Source organism: Panthera leo, chromosome A1 (assembly GCF_018350215.1).
Source record: "Panthera leo isolate Ple1 chromosome A1, P.leo_Ple1_pat1.1, whole genome shotgun sequence".
NCBI classification, from domain to species: Eukaryota; Metazoa; Chordata; class Mammalia; order Carnivora; family Felidae; genus Panthera; species Panthera leo.
Window position 1 is genome coordinate 14,630,328 of NC_056679.1, and position 17,286 is coordinate 14,647,613.

A 17,286-nucleotide genomic window follows, 5' to 3' on the forward strand; every position below is an offset into this window, starting at 1 on the left:
GTGGTCCTATCAACGAGATGTCCTAGCTGTCGTATCAGTGGGACGCCCACAAGTGAACGAAAGGCATTCACTGAATCAGTTGGCCCTAGTGTACCTCAATAGCTAAACTAAATGCAGAGCTTGATTTCGTCTTTGATCATGATGATGCTAGTTTTCGCCCTGACCTGGCAGTGGTTTGCCTTTGCTCACTTCCCTTCCCTGAGCTTACAGGTGTGGCTTCTTTCAGTTCCGTTGCTGGCACTCCTGACATGGCTGCTTTTCTTTGGCCTAGTTCTGATTATTTGATGAAGACTCATATGAATTTAGACAAACTCTTATTCAGATCTGTTTTAAGTCTCCAAGAAAAGTTGGACTCTGCCTATTGAAACAAGAAGATAAGTCACCCACGCAATCATATTTTTTTTACTGAAAGCTTTATCCATTTGTTTATTTTCCAGAGCTATCGTGAAAGAAAATCTAGTTTTAGGCAGCAAAGAGTCATATAACATCAGTATCTTATTATGTTTCAGCTACTCAGAATACTTACAATAATGAAAATCTATAGAGACAACCTATATCCACACACATATCAAATTATTACTCAGTCTGGAATTAGATTTTAGAATTACCTTCACATCAAGTCTTTTTCCACCATAACATTCACTTCATCTGCTTTCCATAAGTAGATATTTAACTTTCCAGAACTTCTTTGTTTAAACCCCAAGAATGCTTGACACACAGTAGGCTCTTAACACATGCTTGGTATGGGGAATTGAACTGGGAGATTTCAAATGGGCACAAAAACCCCAGTGCATATGCCCTGGGGATGCACACGAAGAAGAAAGTTCTATCTGTACCTTCCTATACTGGGGGGGGGGGGGGAATGTGGGGGTCAGTGCAGGGGATAAAAGAAACTGAGGTCCCCCTCTGTGGGAAAAGAATGAGCCAGCCAAAGCCAGACATTGGGCCTGAGGCTGCTCTTCCATTGCCGCCCCTGAAGACACATATAAAGGTTATTATAGCTTTTCATCTATTTTACTTCTTGTCTGAGAGCTTTCAGGCAGCTATGCTACTGGTCTTTAGCTAGAGAGGTCCCCAGCAGCATAACTTGTTTGGGAAGAGCAAGGGCCTGGAAACAGACAGATCCTTATTTCAATTCTGTCCTCTGCTATTATTTATCCTCAGGCAGAATTTGGATGCTTAAGGCTCTTAAATGGCCAGAATTAATGACTAAAATTAATAAGGTGCTCTGGCATGAATACAACTAAAGTACTGGATGGAGGTTCAGATATGCAATTAAACAAGTAGAACCTGGCTTCACACCATATCGGAAAGCCCCACAGAGTTCAGCTGACCGCAAGCTAACTGACAGCCTGCGTTGCTTGGCTAGTGCAGAAACCATAATCACATTTAGGCTGCATTTAAACAAGTTTGATGCCTCTATTAAATAAGTGTATATTCTCTGTGCTACTTGAAGCCTTCAAGGAGTACTGCATTCAGTTCTGGGTTTATTTTGAGGAGGAGATTGCCGACCAAAAAGTATCCAGAGAAAAGTAACCAGGATAGTAGGGTGGTCTTCAGGGAAACAACTGAAGGAACTTTCCTAACAAATCTGGAGAAACCAGCTCTGGGGAAGTGTCGAGCCTCAGTCCTCAAGCGTCTACAAGGTTGACTGGTGGAGTAGATCCCTTCCGCATCCACTGACTCAGCTAACATTTCTTGGGCTTTTACTACATTCAGAGCACTGTGATACGTGCTGTGGGATACAGAGATTGATGATACAGAGACCCAGCCTCAAGGAACTAACAAGTAAGATAAAAACAAGGAATCTGGAATCTCCAGTTTTCCTCCCAACCCTGTTACCCACTGGATATGTGACCTTAAGCGGTTTCTTAGCTTGTCTTAACTTAGTGTTCTTTATTTGCAAAGCAACACCGCAGGGTTTTTCTGAGGATTAAATGAGATAAATATCTGTAAAAAGAATGAGAAATCAGTAATTGACTGAAACCAACAAGATGGGGAAAGAGAACTTTCGAACTAGACTTCAAAGGGCAAAGGGAGTTTGCTGGGTGGTGATGGGGAAAAGGAAAAAGAGCATTCCAGGTTGAGGGGGCAGTATGAGCAGAGACAGAGATACTGAAAACAAATGGCCTTTGGAAGACCAGCAAGTACTACTGTGGCTGGAGTGCAGAGGAGTAAAAAAGCAATGACAAGAGCTATAAAGATACCACAAAGCTGAATCACAACTTCCCTAGAGTTTCTGGGTGGTGGAGGGCTATATTCAAGTGAATATTGGGAGAATCCACCTGTGTACAAACAGGTGGAACAATTAAAGACTGAAACCAGGAAAGCAAGAGTCATCATGAGAGTAAGCAAGAGGGGTGCCTGGGTGGCTCAGTCTGTTGAGTGTCTGACTCTTAATTTTGCCTCAGATCACGATCTCTCAGTTCATGGGTTCCAGCCCCGAGTTGGGCTCTGCACTGACAGCTTGGAGCCTCCTTGGGGTTTTCTGTTTCCCTCTCTCTGTCTTCCCCTAACCTCCTTCTCTCAAAAATAAGTAAATGAACTTTTTTTTTTAAAAAAAAGAGGTTAAGCGAGAGATAATGAGGAACTGACCTAAAATAATGGTGGTGGCATTGAAAAGCAGGTGACACAATGTGAGATATGAGGAGTAAAGGTGAGGGGCAAGTGAAAGACGACTCCACGTTTGCAACGCTGGTGTTAAAGAGAATGCTGATCCCATGAACTAATATAGGAAACACAGAAAGAGGGATAAAATTGACTAAGAAGACGATGAGTTCAGTTGTGAAAAATGTTGAATTGCAAGTGGCTGTAGAATAACTGTAAGGAAGTTCATACTAGCAAGTTGGAAATATGGTTCTGGAGCCCATGGGAGGAGTCAGGGCTAGAGATGTAGATCTGAGAGGAGGTGGACTTAGAGATTAAGAGTATATCATCAAACATAAACAAACTTGGGTTTGAACTCTAACTTTGAGACTGACTAGCTGTGTGGCCTTGGACAAATTATTTATCATCAAAGCTTTAATTTCCTTAATTGTAAAATTGGGAAAATTATACATACTTCAAAGACTTTGCTTATTGCATACCATCTGGTTGCCATTTGTCACCGTCACTGTCTACCATAACCATCATTGCTGAAACCATTAAGGTAGATGAACTTGGCTTGGAATTGAAAGTAATTAAGCAGAAAAAAAAGGGTTGAGGAATGAGTCTTAGGGAACAATTATTAAGGGAAACGTGGCAGAACAAACCTGAATGAAGCTCAGGAGCAGTCAAGAAGGTGGGCAGAAGATCAGAACAGCAAGACACGGGGATGGACAAGAGAAGGGAATTTCAAGGAGGGAATCCTGGAACATGTCAAACTCTACAAAGAAGTTGGGGACGAAAAAGGAAAACAAGGGCATCAGATATAGTGATTTGAAGGTTATCCTTGTGTATGGAACTATTATATATGTGGCAGGAGTGGAAGGAAGTCACAAATGGAACAGGGTTCAAAATGGAATTTGCACCCAGACTGCAAGGGGATGTGTATCAGACACCGAAGTGAATTGAGAGCCAGATCACCTTCTAGAAATTTCAAAGCAGATATAAACAAACAAATTGCAGGCCTTAGTTTTCTTACTCATTTCAAAGGGATAAAAGACTTATGTTAACAGAGAGAAAGGGGATTTGTGAGAAGGATTTCTTTAGAGAGTTGTGCAGAGTTCCCTCATTCCAGAAGAGGGGAGATGCTTCTCTTCATCTCATTTAGGGCTTCACTGGGAGATCTGAAGAACCCAGTCAGTGTCATCTGTGGATTGAGGGGAATTACACACTCACGTCTGAGTGTTTGGCTATTTACTGGAGAACCACTGGCAGCAGAGTAAAGGAGGCTTGGCTGCATCGGGTGGCCTTTTGTCTGGGCAAAGGACATATGAGTGCATTGTGGAACGGAGGGAGTGAATTGGCATGGAGCTAATTTAAATTCTTCCCAAGAGGATCATCTGAGGCCAGCAGGGAGAGCTTTGGAAAATAAGGACTAAGGGAGAAACATCCAAAGCTGGAAGAAACTGAACTGACCACATCAAAGCAGAAGAGTGGAATGTTCCCAGTAAGAGTCCCTGAAGAACCCACAAAAACACCCGTATGAGAAGTTGGCTTCATATAACGTGTGCTGGCCCGGAGGGCCTGAAGCCATCTTACAACAGCGCTATCATGTAAGGACATCCCACCTCCCCTCTCTCATCACCCTGCTCCTCTCCACCCTTCTCTCTTCCGACCCTGAAAAGATAAAAAAACATCAGGGAGGAGGTAAGTGGAAAAGGAGAACCCTACCTTTTTCCTTCAGAGAAGGGACTCACGACATCGGGCCCTGGAGAGGTATGGAAAGGAATTCCAATTTTGAATGACTATCGCATGGGACTCAATATATTCATTTCTGGATTGAGATGGTGATTTGTAATGAGAAGAGTCCATAATACTTTTTACCATTTTAGGAGAGAGGAGAAAAGGCTTGAGATTTGTGGCTAAGTGTCCTACAGTGGCAAAGAAGAACTCCCACCACTATATACATTTAAAAGGATAGTGGAAGACAACTTTCAGTGAAAAAAGGTCCCCATAACTCTCATGTTTAAAGGGTACTATTTACCCAAGGGTATAAAAAATGAGTCAGGATGAGGACATGAAGGTCTTGAGGACAGTAATTTTGCCCTTTTTTTTAGTAATTTTGTGGGGTTTTTGTTTTTTAAGGCTGTTTGGCAGAGATAGGGCACTGTGGTTTGATGAGGTGATAGAGATGACTGAAGGTCCTCTTAGGACAGGAGAAACTTAGTTGTGGCTGCAGGTTGAGGAGAAAGAGATGGTAAAGATAGGGTAAAATAACAAATCCACAAGAACAATAGGAAAGGAAGACTGATAAGGCAAGGTCACAAAGAAGAAGAGAGAAGACAAAGTCAAGAACATTGCATTTGCCTTTAGAAAAAAAGACTCTTTTTCCCCTGAAAGATGAGAGAAGGAAGAGAGAAGATATAAAGACATTTTGGTTTAGAAGGAAGGCAAATAAAACAGTTTATAGTGAATGACTTTGATCATCCCTGTAGTTTACAGAAGTTCATGTTCTGTGAATGAAGGCAGTGGGTGGTGTTTATTACTCTGGAGGGCAGAATCAGGACTACTGTGTACAAGCTAGAAAGAGATTAACTCGGGCCCAATATAAGAAAGAACTTATAAAAGAGTTGCCTGGGGGGCTCCGTCAGTTAAGCGTCTGACTCTTGATTTCATCTCAGATCATGATCTCATGGTTCATGGGATGGAGCCCCGCATCAGGCTCTGCACTGACAGCATGAAGCCTGCTTGGGATTCTCTCTCTCTCTCTCTCTCTCTCTCTCTCTCTCTCTCTCTCTCTTTCTCTCTCTCTGCCCCTCCCCCCTTCTCAAAATAAATAAATAAACTTTTTTTTCTTTCTTTTTTTTTTAAGACAGAACTTGGGGCACCTGTGTGGCTCAGTCAGTTAAGCATCTGACTCTTGATTTCAGCTCAGGTCATGACTTCACGGTTCATGAGTTCAATCCCTGCATCTAGTTCTCTGCTGTCAGTGTGGAGCCTGCTTTGGATCCTCTGTCTCCCTCTCTCTCTGCCCCTCCCCCCCCCTTTCAAAAATAAGCACAAAAAAAGAAAGAACTTATAAAAATATCTGCACTGGTGATATCAGCACAGGGGACTGACCTTCTTATACAGTTATAAGCTGCAGAACAGAGGGCTCTAGGTAGGGATGGATGAACAGCTATTGCAATGCCATGTGAGGGACCTCTGCCCTGGACACAGAGCTGGGCTGATAGCCTTCAATACTCCTAGTGTGCAGCATTCATTGTCAATGTTATATTTGTAGGGTACTTCCATGCCAACAATTCAGGTGTCAATGTGACTGAATACAATAAAAAGAAGCCCAGGGGGACCAGAAGAGAAAGTGTAAAGAAAAGACCGCATGTGTTACACAATGTCTTGATTTCCCAACTAGAAAATCATCTATTTGTAGCAAAGGAACTAGCTTATGCTGGAGTTAGGTCCTGTCCCAAAGAATAATATTCTATATGTCTCCATAGCTTGGCAGCTATGAAATTTGAAAATATCACTATGTCCTGGGGAACTTTATATTATGCATGAGCTAAAATGTAGTTATGGTGGAGAAAGTCTCCCGAACCCTGAACCCCTCCAGTTTTACCACCGCTAAGAGGCAAATGGGAACTTGCTGACAAGAGTAAGTACATTACCAATGTGCTCTCTGGAACTCAAAACAAAGAAAAACCCTAAAACTCTATTTCAAACATCAGGCTGCGTTCTATAAATCAGTGCAATCAAAATCATGCCAGATTTTCTATACAACAATGAAATGTCATGGAAACTTGGCAATTATTCAATAAGAAAGCTATCGAGTTTTTTAAAAAATAAGAACCATACATTCCTAGAATTAACATTTATTGAAACAATAAAATATTCCAGCATGAAGTACCACGCATCTCAAAGAAATATGCCCACAGATTCAATTTAAACTGGCCATATAATCCAATTAAAATTTAAATCTATAAAGAGAAGTCAGTCTATTATGACCCCATTAGTCATTTCCCACAATATTTTCCCAAAGGAATAAAATACACTACGGCAAGAAGCACCATGTAATATCTTGAGTCAAAGTTCAGGGCCAGAGATCTGTTGGCATTTTTAGACATAAGCAATATTAAAAGTCTTATGATGGGTCGGTCGGTCATATTTCATGTAAGTGCAGTAAATGCACAGTTATCTGTGCCTAGCATACTGCCTGGCACATGCTAAATTAGCTTAGCCTATTGAATACATGAATGGATGCATGAAAAAACGAGTTTTGTTAGCAGTAGCTAAAAATCCATTCTGTGAGGAGGCCTATCCAGACTCAGAGCATTTTCCTAGTGTTTGTAATGACTTATGGTTTCCTAGCATCACCAGCCCTGGGACAGAATGATGGGGCCACCAAAAATCCCACAGACCCAAATCTATGTGGACATACAGGCTGGGACCCTTGAATGTTGTCCATTTTAAGAGTCTGTCCATTTTAAGGTTCTAGATGCGGTTTGGTTTAATCTTCCAGAGATTCCCTCCAGAGAAGGGTGGATATCTTCAAAGGTCCCTTAATTCCCTCTTACCTCCACCACAGGAATAGAAGTCGGGAGTGGGAAGAAAGCAACAGATAATCGCTTTTTGGTTCTAAAGAGCACCAGAACCAAATCTTGGTGACATCTGCCTCCAATTAAGCCCTGCAAATGAATCTACGTGGCTGAGTCCAGCTGCAGTCCACTAGGAGGTATATTTTAGCTGAGGTGTCATTCACTAACATCATTCACTAAGTAACAAGGAACACAGTTCTGAACGTGCTTTGACATTTATTATCTCATTTGAGGTCCATTACAACCCAGGAAAAAAAGGTGTTTCCCAGAATAGGAAGCAGGCTCAGAGATACAAAGACCACACAGCAAGCAGGACATGGAACTTGGACTACACCTGTCTTCTAACCTTACTCCAAGACGGCTTCCACTATTCTAGGTTCTAACCCCATTTTCTTACTACCCAGAGTTGGGGAAAACAATCAAAGTCATTGCTTGGTGAAGGGTGCCTAATGCAGCTTCTGTCTCATCTCACTCAGGACATGGGTCCCTGGAAAGTGCTCAGGATGGAGTATTTCCAGAAATGTTTTACGAAGTGGATTCTGGGCACCCACCAGCAGGGAGTCCATAGGAGAAGCCAAAGAAATGTTCCTTCTAGAATCACAAGCCCAGGGGGTACCTGGGTGGCTTAGTCAGATCTGACTTCAGCTTAGGTCATGATCTCGCAGCTTGTGAGTTTGAGCCCCACATCGGGCTAGCTGCTGTCAGAGCACAGCCTGATTCGGATCCTCCGTCCCCCACCCCCCCCGCCCTCTCTCTGCCCCTTCCCCACTTGTGCTCTATCTCTCCCTCAAAAACAAAGAAACCTTTAGAATCACATACCCAGGAAGCACACTGTACTTCCGATGGGTGTGTCTAGTACAGGGAGCACCTGGCCTGGCACTCCTCAGAAATAGGACGTTACGCACACAAGCGCACGCACACACATGGACACACACACACGGTATCCCGAAAGTCTTAGTGCAGTTTTAAACTTCCAAAACTTCAAAAGTATAAATGCTGCAAACTTACAAAACCCATGTGAAAGCCCAATAATTTAAATTTCTTCTCTTTTCTACACTATACTTACTCTACTTGTATACTAGCTTTGTGAATTTTGAAGAGCACTTTTAATTTTACCTTTCGGTCAACATTTGCCATGTTCAATCACGCGGATTGAAAGGTTTTATGATATATGACGTGCCTACAATCCATTCGGCAAATGAGCCACATCTCACAAGAAGCCTGCAGTCAACTAAAATCTTCACATGCATGCTCTACTGTTAAAACTACGTTACTCCTAATTAAGCTTGTAAAACTGGCTTTTTTTTTAAACAAAAAAATACCCGAAGCACTACTTTTTGTTAATACCAATTTAATTTTATCTTCTTGGATACAATCCATTCTGTTAAAATCCTTGTGGATCCTTGTGTTCCTACCAGATGATTTCATCCATACACCATCAATGTTCTCAGATGGGCATTTCTAGCCACACTCAACTACACAGAATCCAAGGCAGAACCCTATTGGTGTGATTCTCAGCGTACAAACAGTCCCTCTCTTCAGGGACCTCTGAGTGAATTCTAACAGAGATCTCCACCACCACATGGACATCAGCCTCTTGGACAAGGCAACTCAGTTCAATCAATTAAAAACACAACCACCTATGTCATTCAGACCATATATTTTTATCTTAGTCAAAAGGATTCCAGGAGAGGCCCTGTCAAATGCACTGCTAACCAATGCATTTACTCAGACCATCTCACAGCATTCTTCTGATCCACGAGATGAGTGACCCTACCCGTGAAAGGTCAGACGAGGGGACAGTCTTGTCACAGCTCTGTTGTCTAGGTATTGTACTGATTAATATAAAGCTATAACTGTGAAAATCTAAAGACAGGCCGAAACAAACAAATAAAAATGAGTTTATTTGTAACTCAAGTTCAAATAAAATCTGGACAACCTCAGACATCTGTGGTGGGTTGAATTGTGTCCCCCAAAAGATCTGTTAAAGCCCTACCCCTGGTACCTGTGAACGTGACCTTATTTGGAAATAGGGTCTTTGCAGATGTAATCATGTTAAAATGAGGTCATACTGGATTAGGATGGGACTTAGTTCAATTACTGGGGTCCTTAGAAGAAGAGGAAAATTTGCACACACAGAGAACTAGGCCTTGTGAGGCTGGAGGCAGACCCTGGAGTAACGGTGCAGGAAGCCAAGGGATTCCAAAAATTGCCAACAACCACCAGAAACTAGGATTATAGCTTAGAAGGCATCTTACCCAGAGACTTCGGAGACAGAAATTTTCCTATATCTTGAGGTTAGATTTTTGGCCTCCAGAACTGTTAGAAAATCAATTTCAGTTGTTGGAAGCCACCTAATTTACAGTGCTTTCTTACAGCAGCCCTAGGAAGCTAGTAACATCTGTGCAAAAATATGTAAGTCTGAAGTAATGGCGATTAACATCAGATTCAAGAGCACTCAGGAGTTGGTAAAAAAAGAGGATGAGAAATACTCAGATTCCTGAGCAGGTGGCAGGCTTGGCAGGGGTGAGGTAAATGGGTGAAGGCACTGGCCTAGCAGGTTTGGGGGGTGTTGGCTTGAAGCTGGGGGGGGGGGGGACAGACAGAAGGTGACATCCCGTGACAAGCTCATCACCGAGGGGTTAATCGTCCCTCCTAGGTGTGAGGTGGGCATTCCTCAACAAAATCCTCTCATTTTTTAATGGCAACAAAATCACCAATTTGTCAGTTTATCATCAATATATAAGCAAAACTATGTTAAGCTTCCTGTCTCCAATTTGGCATTTTCCTTGACTATGTTTCATCATTCTAAATGAGACAGCAGCCCATGCAGGGGAAGGAGCTGTTGGCCTGTCTGTCTCTATATATAGCGCTGTATCCACCATTTTTCAAAGGTGCTAAGACTCCACCGATTGATGACGATATTGCTTAAAATGGGTTACATTTTAAGCTGGAAAAAAGAAGGCATTTTTTTCCCACATGTGAAAATTTAGGGAAGGAAGGATGCTCCCTCACAGTTTCTAATATTGATCTGGCTCCAATGCAGCCCACGAAATATAAGTCTATAATGGCAGAATTCCTCCCTGGAAAGACCTTACAAGCCATCTCCAGGAGCTGGCGCAGCAGTAATTAGGGGGACGTATTCTTGCTGATCCTGAGCACACAGGGAGCTGGGTTAATCTTGAAAGACAAAATAAAAGCGCTGCCTTGTGGCAAAAGGCCACTTCCTGATGCCACTAAATCAAGCCCAGCCTTGCTTGAGTATTAATTCTGAAGATGTCTGTATCCCCCACTGATACTCCTTTTAGGAAGCTAGTATGGAACAGGCCAAATGAAGCCGCAACGTGCAAATACCATTTAGCAAGTACAGATAAGCTGGGATAAATCATCCCAGAGCACTTAAAAAAAGATTCAAATTTTAATACATTAGCACTAGAACATGCTGTACAAGCAACAGGGAAATTGCAGTTGTCAATGTGTGAATTTAGTCTCAGAGTAAGTTCATCCAAGGAAGTAAAATCTCAATTTAGATTCTTTTTTCTACCCCTTCCCCCAATCCACGTGTTTCTTTTAGGATGGAGGAGGACACTGTTACTCAGCAAATGGATTTCACACCAAGAAATGGTTAGGGTATATTCATCGGGGTAAGAACTTGAAGTTCGCACTTTCTCACTGAAATAGTTTGAAGTGGTCCTTCAAAGTGGCAAACCATAAATGACGGGCAAGGTGTCTGATCCACGTGTGTTCACGTGCACTGTTGTACGTGTATGTAGATATCTAGCTAGCTAGCTGCCTTTTAAAAAAAATATTTTAAATGTTTATTTAGGGGCACCTAGGTGGTTCAGTTGGTTAAGCATCCAACTTCGGCTCAGGTTATGATTTCATGGAATTTGAGCCCCATATGGGGCTCTCTGCTGTCAGCATGGAGCCCACTTTGGATCCTCTGTCCTCTCTCTCCGCTCCTCCTCTGTTAGCATGAGAGCATGCTCTCTCTCTCTCTCTCTCTCTCTCTCACACACAAATGTTTATTTATTTTGAGAGAGAGAGAGTGCATGGAAGCAGGGGAGGGGCAGAGAAGGGGAGGGAGAGAGAAGGAGTGGGGATAGGGGCAGAGAGAGAGAGAGAGAGAGAGAGAGAGAGAGAGAGAATCCCAAGCAGGCTCCACACTCAGCTCGGAGCCCATTGCAGGACCCAGATCTCATGAGAGTGAGATCATGACCTAGCCCATATCAAGACTCTGAAGCTTAACTAACTGAGCCACCCAGGCGCCCCTATCTGCATTTTTTTTAATGAGAAAGGATTCTAAGGGGGAAATCACAAAGGATTTCCTGGTATTTTTCTGTTGTGGTTTCCAGAAAGCCTGTCTATTGTCACGGGGGAATAGGACAAGTTGCAGCATATGGTGTGAGAGCACATTGCAGGGAAGGCAAAGCCCAACCCAGAGGCCTCACCGGGAGGGGCTGGGCCAGGGGAGGTCCCAGGCCTACCTGCAGGCCTGATAGACACTTGGGCAGCCCCAGGTCAACACTGCTGACTTGACACTGAACTGTATTCCAGCCAGAATCTGACAGCTTGTTTTCTATCGAGGTAACAAATGAAACTTTCATTTCAGAACGTTATCTGTTCTCTCAGACTATTCTATCAGAAGCAGTTATTTTCTTTAAATTGAAAGTCAAGGCAGTTTATTTTTCTCAAAACTGTTGTTGGCTCCTGCCTGACTCCTAACATTCTCTTGTTTTGCACAATGACAGAGCAGTCTCATCCCGTAGAAGGCAGGGGTGGGATGGGAGAGTCCTCCCTGGGGGCACCCTGTGTATGATAGATTTACATAAATCCTGGCCCCCAAAAGGCACATCAATCAGAGATAAAGATGGAATGTATTTAGAGAAAATTTATTTAGAGGGAAGGATACCGACATCACTCTTTCAACTAGGTTTTTTTTGAAGCAAAATAATTTAAATCTCTTCAAATGACACTTCTATCATATTATCTATCTATCTATCCAACCAACATATTATGTCATATCTCATGTCAAATATATACGTCCATTGGGCATTCGAAGTTTTCACAATACAGGGGAAATCTTTCTAATTCCTATCCCTCCCCACACACCCCAAGTCATTTTTAAATGATGAAATAATTGTACTATGTTCAAATGCATATGGACGATATGTGTATATACCATTAATATAGATACTATATGTGAACATACATCAGCAGGGGTGGGGCAGGACCCCTCCATCACATCACTTACCCTACCAAGTCGGCACTCAAGTATTTCCCATCCACTTTGTCAAAAGCTCACTAATTTGTTTCCACATGTATTTTAGTATAAAATCCATTATCACTTCAAAAAGCACTTCCCACCAGCTAGAGTCTGAATTGTCCATAAATATGTAATATCTCCCAATTAAATTAGAAGTAATACGATTAAGGAGAGGTCTCTTTTTTTTTCAGTGCAATAATCTTTTCTGTGATGCTGCTAGGACTCTTGAGATGACTTATGGCATCAAAAAAAAATCATTCTTGAAGTCACAATTTTTCATATTCATTTCCTGAGACAATTCTTTCCCTCTTGATCAACTGTCTCTTCTCTATTTTTTACAATCACATTTCAGTTTGAATCCAAGGACCTACCCTCCTCCTTTTTGGCCTCTCACAGATGCTAATGACATACAAATTCTGTAGTAGTTAAAGAAAAAGGGATACCTAGCCATTGTCCCCAGTTAGGAACCTAAAAGTAGGTAAAGTGAAAGCTTCACAGAGAAACACACTCAATAATTTTATGATTACAAAGCTCTCAACTACACATGTTGGCAAAAATAGATAATTAAAAATGTAGAAATCTGCATCATGGTCTTCTATAAAACATCAATTTAGTTATTAAACGGTTATAAATTAGCCATTGGTAATTTACTCTTCTGAATGATTTAACCTTTCCAATTATCATTTCATCTGTTTTCTATATAAAAAAAATCAAAGAAATTCTAGATATGGAAAAGACATGCTGGGTGAGGATCTGAAACTGATTTGGTAGCTTTGGGGTTGACATAATCTTGGCCTGGTGTGGCTCATTTTGGAAAGCTGCCTCAAATTTCCCCTGGTTTTGAACTTTTTTTTTTCCTTACCACTTTCATCTAGCAAGAAATCATCCTGGTAACGGAACTTCTCCGGTCCACATGCAATAAAAATGTCATCGTCACCAAAAAAGTCCTGAAGGCACATCACCTACAAGAGAAAAGCATGGCACTCAGCAAGGGGTCAGCAGAACAGCAATTACAACATTGCATCCTGGCAAGTAGACATCTGCATAAAGCCACTTCCCACGTCTAATGGAATCAACAGGACAGCCTCTCCAGAGGAATTTCAAAAAAAGGTTTCCAGCATCTGTTACTAGTAAGAAACATGTTACATTTCAGTTGCGCAGGAAGACGGGATAAGGAAAATAGAACCGGTAACTGTCACATTTATTACTTGACATATCAATAGGCTATGAGGTAAGAGCCCTTTATTTTCATAATACAGTGGATGCAGCAAGATGTGGAAAAGGAACACCCCTTTATTCTTTTGAATGTAATATTCCTTGATAGCAATAAAAGTCAGCATATGATTTTAGCAACAAATATAGTAAACGTGTGGTGGTTACTAGGGTAACTACTGAAGAAAAATACCTGTATCAGAGTATGAATATAATGATCTCCTTTAGACCCATTCTACCTCTAGTTGACACAGAAATGGAGGGGCGCCTGGGTGGCTCAGTCAGTTAAGCATCTGAGTCTTGATTTTGGCTCAGGTCATCTCACGGTGCATGGAACCGTGCCCTCCTCTGCCCTCCTCCCCTCCACCTCCCATCAAAATAAACAAATCCACTTAAAAAAAAACAGAAATGGAAATGGAAGTCCTCATAAAAGGAATAATAGAATAGTTATTTCTTAAATTCAGATACAGAGACGGGGCAACTCAAGTTACGGTGTATGCCCACAACTCAAGGGATACTAAACTTTAAAACTCCTGTGCTGCCCAGCTTCTTGTAGTTACGCCAGAGGAAAGTTTTAAAACAACCTTTGGATATTTATTCAGCTTATTCTCCAGTAAGAACTTTAAGAGAGCTAAATGTTGTTTTTCAAGCACTTGTGGTCAAAATGAAAAATTTCAAGCACACGGCTCTCTGTCTCTGGATATGTGGTGTAATATTTTGCTCACAATATGTATGATGCCAACACAAGGCACTGGGAACACTACTGATTTCTATCTATTTTCAATTTCCTTTGCTTGGAGCAAATCATAAAGCAGCCAAATGAAGGCACCCATTCAGAGCTGTATGAAATAGACTCTCTAATAGCATTGAGAGTCTTGGATATCTGAGGACCACAGAAAAACCCCCTGGATCCTTGGGGCCTCTGTTTACTAGTAGCACTCCCTTATTTGTCTGCAGTCAGCTGCAGGGCATATCTGGGGTTCTGCTCTATTTCAGTGCCGGGTGGCACTGCTCTGACACATCAAAGGTGCTGTAAGCCTTACAGTAGTAAGTTGGGAGAACGCAGCCTTGCTTAGAGACCCCAAACACAGTCATGTGTAGCCTTCAGATAGTTTTGCCAAGTAGGCTCTCATTTCCAAATAATCGCTTGGCTGAAATTTTAAGAATGAAATTGCTATAATAGTATGGTAATCGCATTAAGTGTGAGTGAGGTACACCCACGAAAGATTTCTGAAAAGCTTGAAAATATAGGTGATTTAAAAGGGACATTGTAATTGTCATAAAAAATAGACCAAAGGGGCACCAGGGTGGCTCAGTTGGTTAAGCGTCCAACTTCCGCTCAGGTCATGATCTCACAGTCCGTGGGTTCGAGCCCCATGTTGGGATCTGTGCTGACAGCTCAGAGCCTGGAGCCTGCTTCGGATTCTGTGTCTCCCTCTCTCTCTGCCCCTCCCCAGCTCGCACTCTGTCTCTGTCTCTTTCTCTCAAAAATAAATAAACATTAAAAAAAAAAAAAAGTAGACTAAAGATCTTCAAGAGTGGTGTCAGAAGCTCTGGTCTTCTACTTGGGTTAAAAACAGGCCCTTTGAATTCAGAACCCACTCCATTTCACTCCTCCCTTTCTGTCTGATCTCATCTGTGACCCTGTTTATCTTTATCTTCAAGACAAGCACTCCACCCCAGCCTTTTCGATCAGTGGTTGATGTCATCCCAACCAACCCATACAGGCCATTTTCCTTTTACATGTGTAAGTCTTTATAGTGCCTACTATATGCAAGTTAGCATAGAGCACATACAGACAAAAATGAATAAAAGGTGGTCTCTCCCTCAGACAAAAATATGAACAATTAACCTTAAAAGGCAGTGTTTCCTGGAGTGTGAATGGTCAATAGGTTTTGTGAAAAAAAAGGGGGGGGGGGAGTTCCTTATGGTCAAATAGATTTACTAAATACCGAGTTCACCCAATATAAACAGGTTTCTTTATTTCCAGTCTTTGCAAAGCCCTAACATGCTAATGTGCACCATAATTCCAAACAGGAGATAGAAAATCCAGTATTTCCCAATCTTATTTGATTCTAGAACTCTTTTTCACATAGTATCATAGGGACTACTGTGTAACGTGGTTCTCTTGGGGTCTGCACTGACAGACAGAGTTGAAAAGAACTCTGGGAACACACAATGGGAAGAACAGTTAACCCACTCTCCTGGGCAGCCACATTTCTTCAGCTGGTAAATACTTATTTGCTAGATTTTTTTTTTACTCCTTCAAACACCTATGATGGGCCTACTCTGTTGCTAAGCTTTGTGCCAAACATTATGATAACAAACCTTAATAGATGAAAAATATTGTTTTCCAAAGAAAATTGTCCTTCTGTTCCACATATTCCCCTCATTTGTATTCTAGAACATCAGACTGCCAATCAGATCACATTCATCTATGTGTGCATGTCTTATATTATCGCTAAGCAGGCAGATAACTATCATCAAAACTATAACACGTGAGGGCCGCCTGGGTGGCTCAGTCAGTTAAGCGTCTGACTTCACCTCGGGTCATGATCTTACAGTTTGTGGGTTCGAGCCCCACATCGGGCTCTGTGCTGATAGTGCAGAGCCTGGAGCCTGCTTCGGATTCTGTGTTTCCCTCTCTCTCTCTGCTCTCCCACCATTTATGCTCTGTCTCTCAAAACTAAATGTTAAAAAAAAATTAAAAAATAAAAAAACTATAACACATGATAAACAGGTTGCCAGCCAACTAACTCCCTTCCATTATATACCCATAGCCATCCTTTAAGCCCAAGACTCAAAGAACACAGCAGCCAATGATCCAGCTTGGACAGTTTAGGTTTAATTCTGTTGGCAAGTGGGAAATGAAACATGATGAACTTTTGATGTTGTTTCCAACTCCAGGATTCCAAGAACATAAAAGGAATGTAGCAATTGTTAAAGAAAAGTAACTGTCATCACCCAGCACAAAAAGACAGGAAAAGGCCGTTTCAGTGCCAAGCAACATGTATTCATTTACCTCTCAATCTTCAGTGACTAAAATCAAAGAATTTGTTAAACTATCAGAAATTGTAAGGTTTTCTGTGCTCTCTGCTCTGGGATCGTTTAGCCGTTTCCCTGCTCATAACCTCCCACTGCCGAAGTTGGGAATGGTCAGTAGATCACATTCAAATTTAGAAAACTGCTTCTTGTTAGAAGCCCTGATAAAAGATTTGATAGTAAAGGAGGCTTAAACACAAAGTTATGAAAAAGATGGATTTCGGATAATCTGACCACTTCAATTACCGGTGCTCTCGCCCTCTATCATTGACCTGGAGGTGGCTGTAACGTATTCCATCTAACAAAATAGAGTAACAGAAGACGACGTATAACCCTCTTCTCTAGGCCAACATACTGTGAGAATTTTCCTTCAGGCATTACTGGACCTTCTGATATCAAAGGATTAAGACAGATAGAGAAGTGTAAAACCAACGTTTTGCATAAAGATCTGATTGTATATGTCTATACAGTGTTGTTAAATGTGAAGTTCCCAGGACACCTGGGTGGCTCAGTTGACTGAGCATCAGACTCTTGATTTCAACTCAGGTCATGATCTCAGGATTGAGCCCTGCATCGTGCTCTGCATTGAGC

General features: G+C 41.8%; 1 protein-coding gene across 3 annotated transcripts in view; it reads right to left on the reverse strand.

The window, feature by feature from the left end:
* DCLK1 (doublecortin like kinase 1) overlaps nt 1–17,286 on the reverse strand; it is a 336,772-nt gene that overhangs the window by 149,351 nt on the left and 170,135 nt on the right. For all 3 annotated transcript variants that reach the window (XM_042953181.1, XM_042953250.1, XM_042953117.1), the window contains exon 3: nt 13,304–13,403. In XM_042953181.1, coding sequence (XP_042809115.1) covers nt 13,304–13,403 — 100 coding nt within the window. The remainder of the gene's footprint in view (nt 1–13,303; nt 13,404–17,286) is intronic.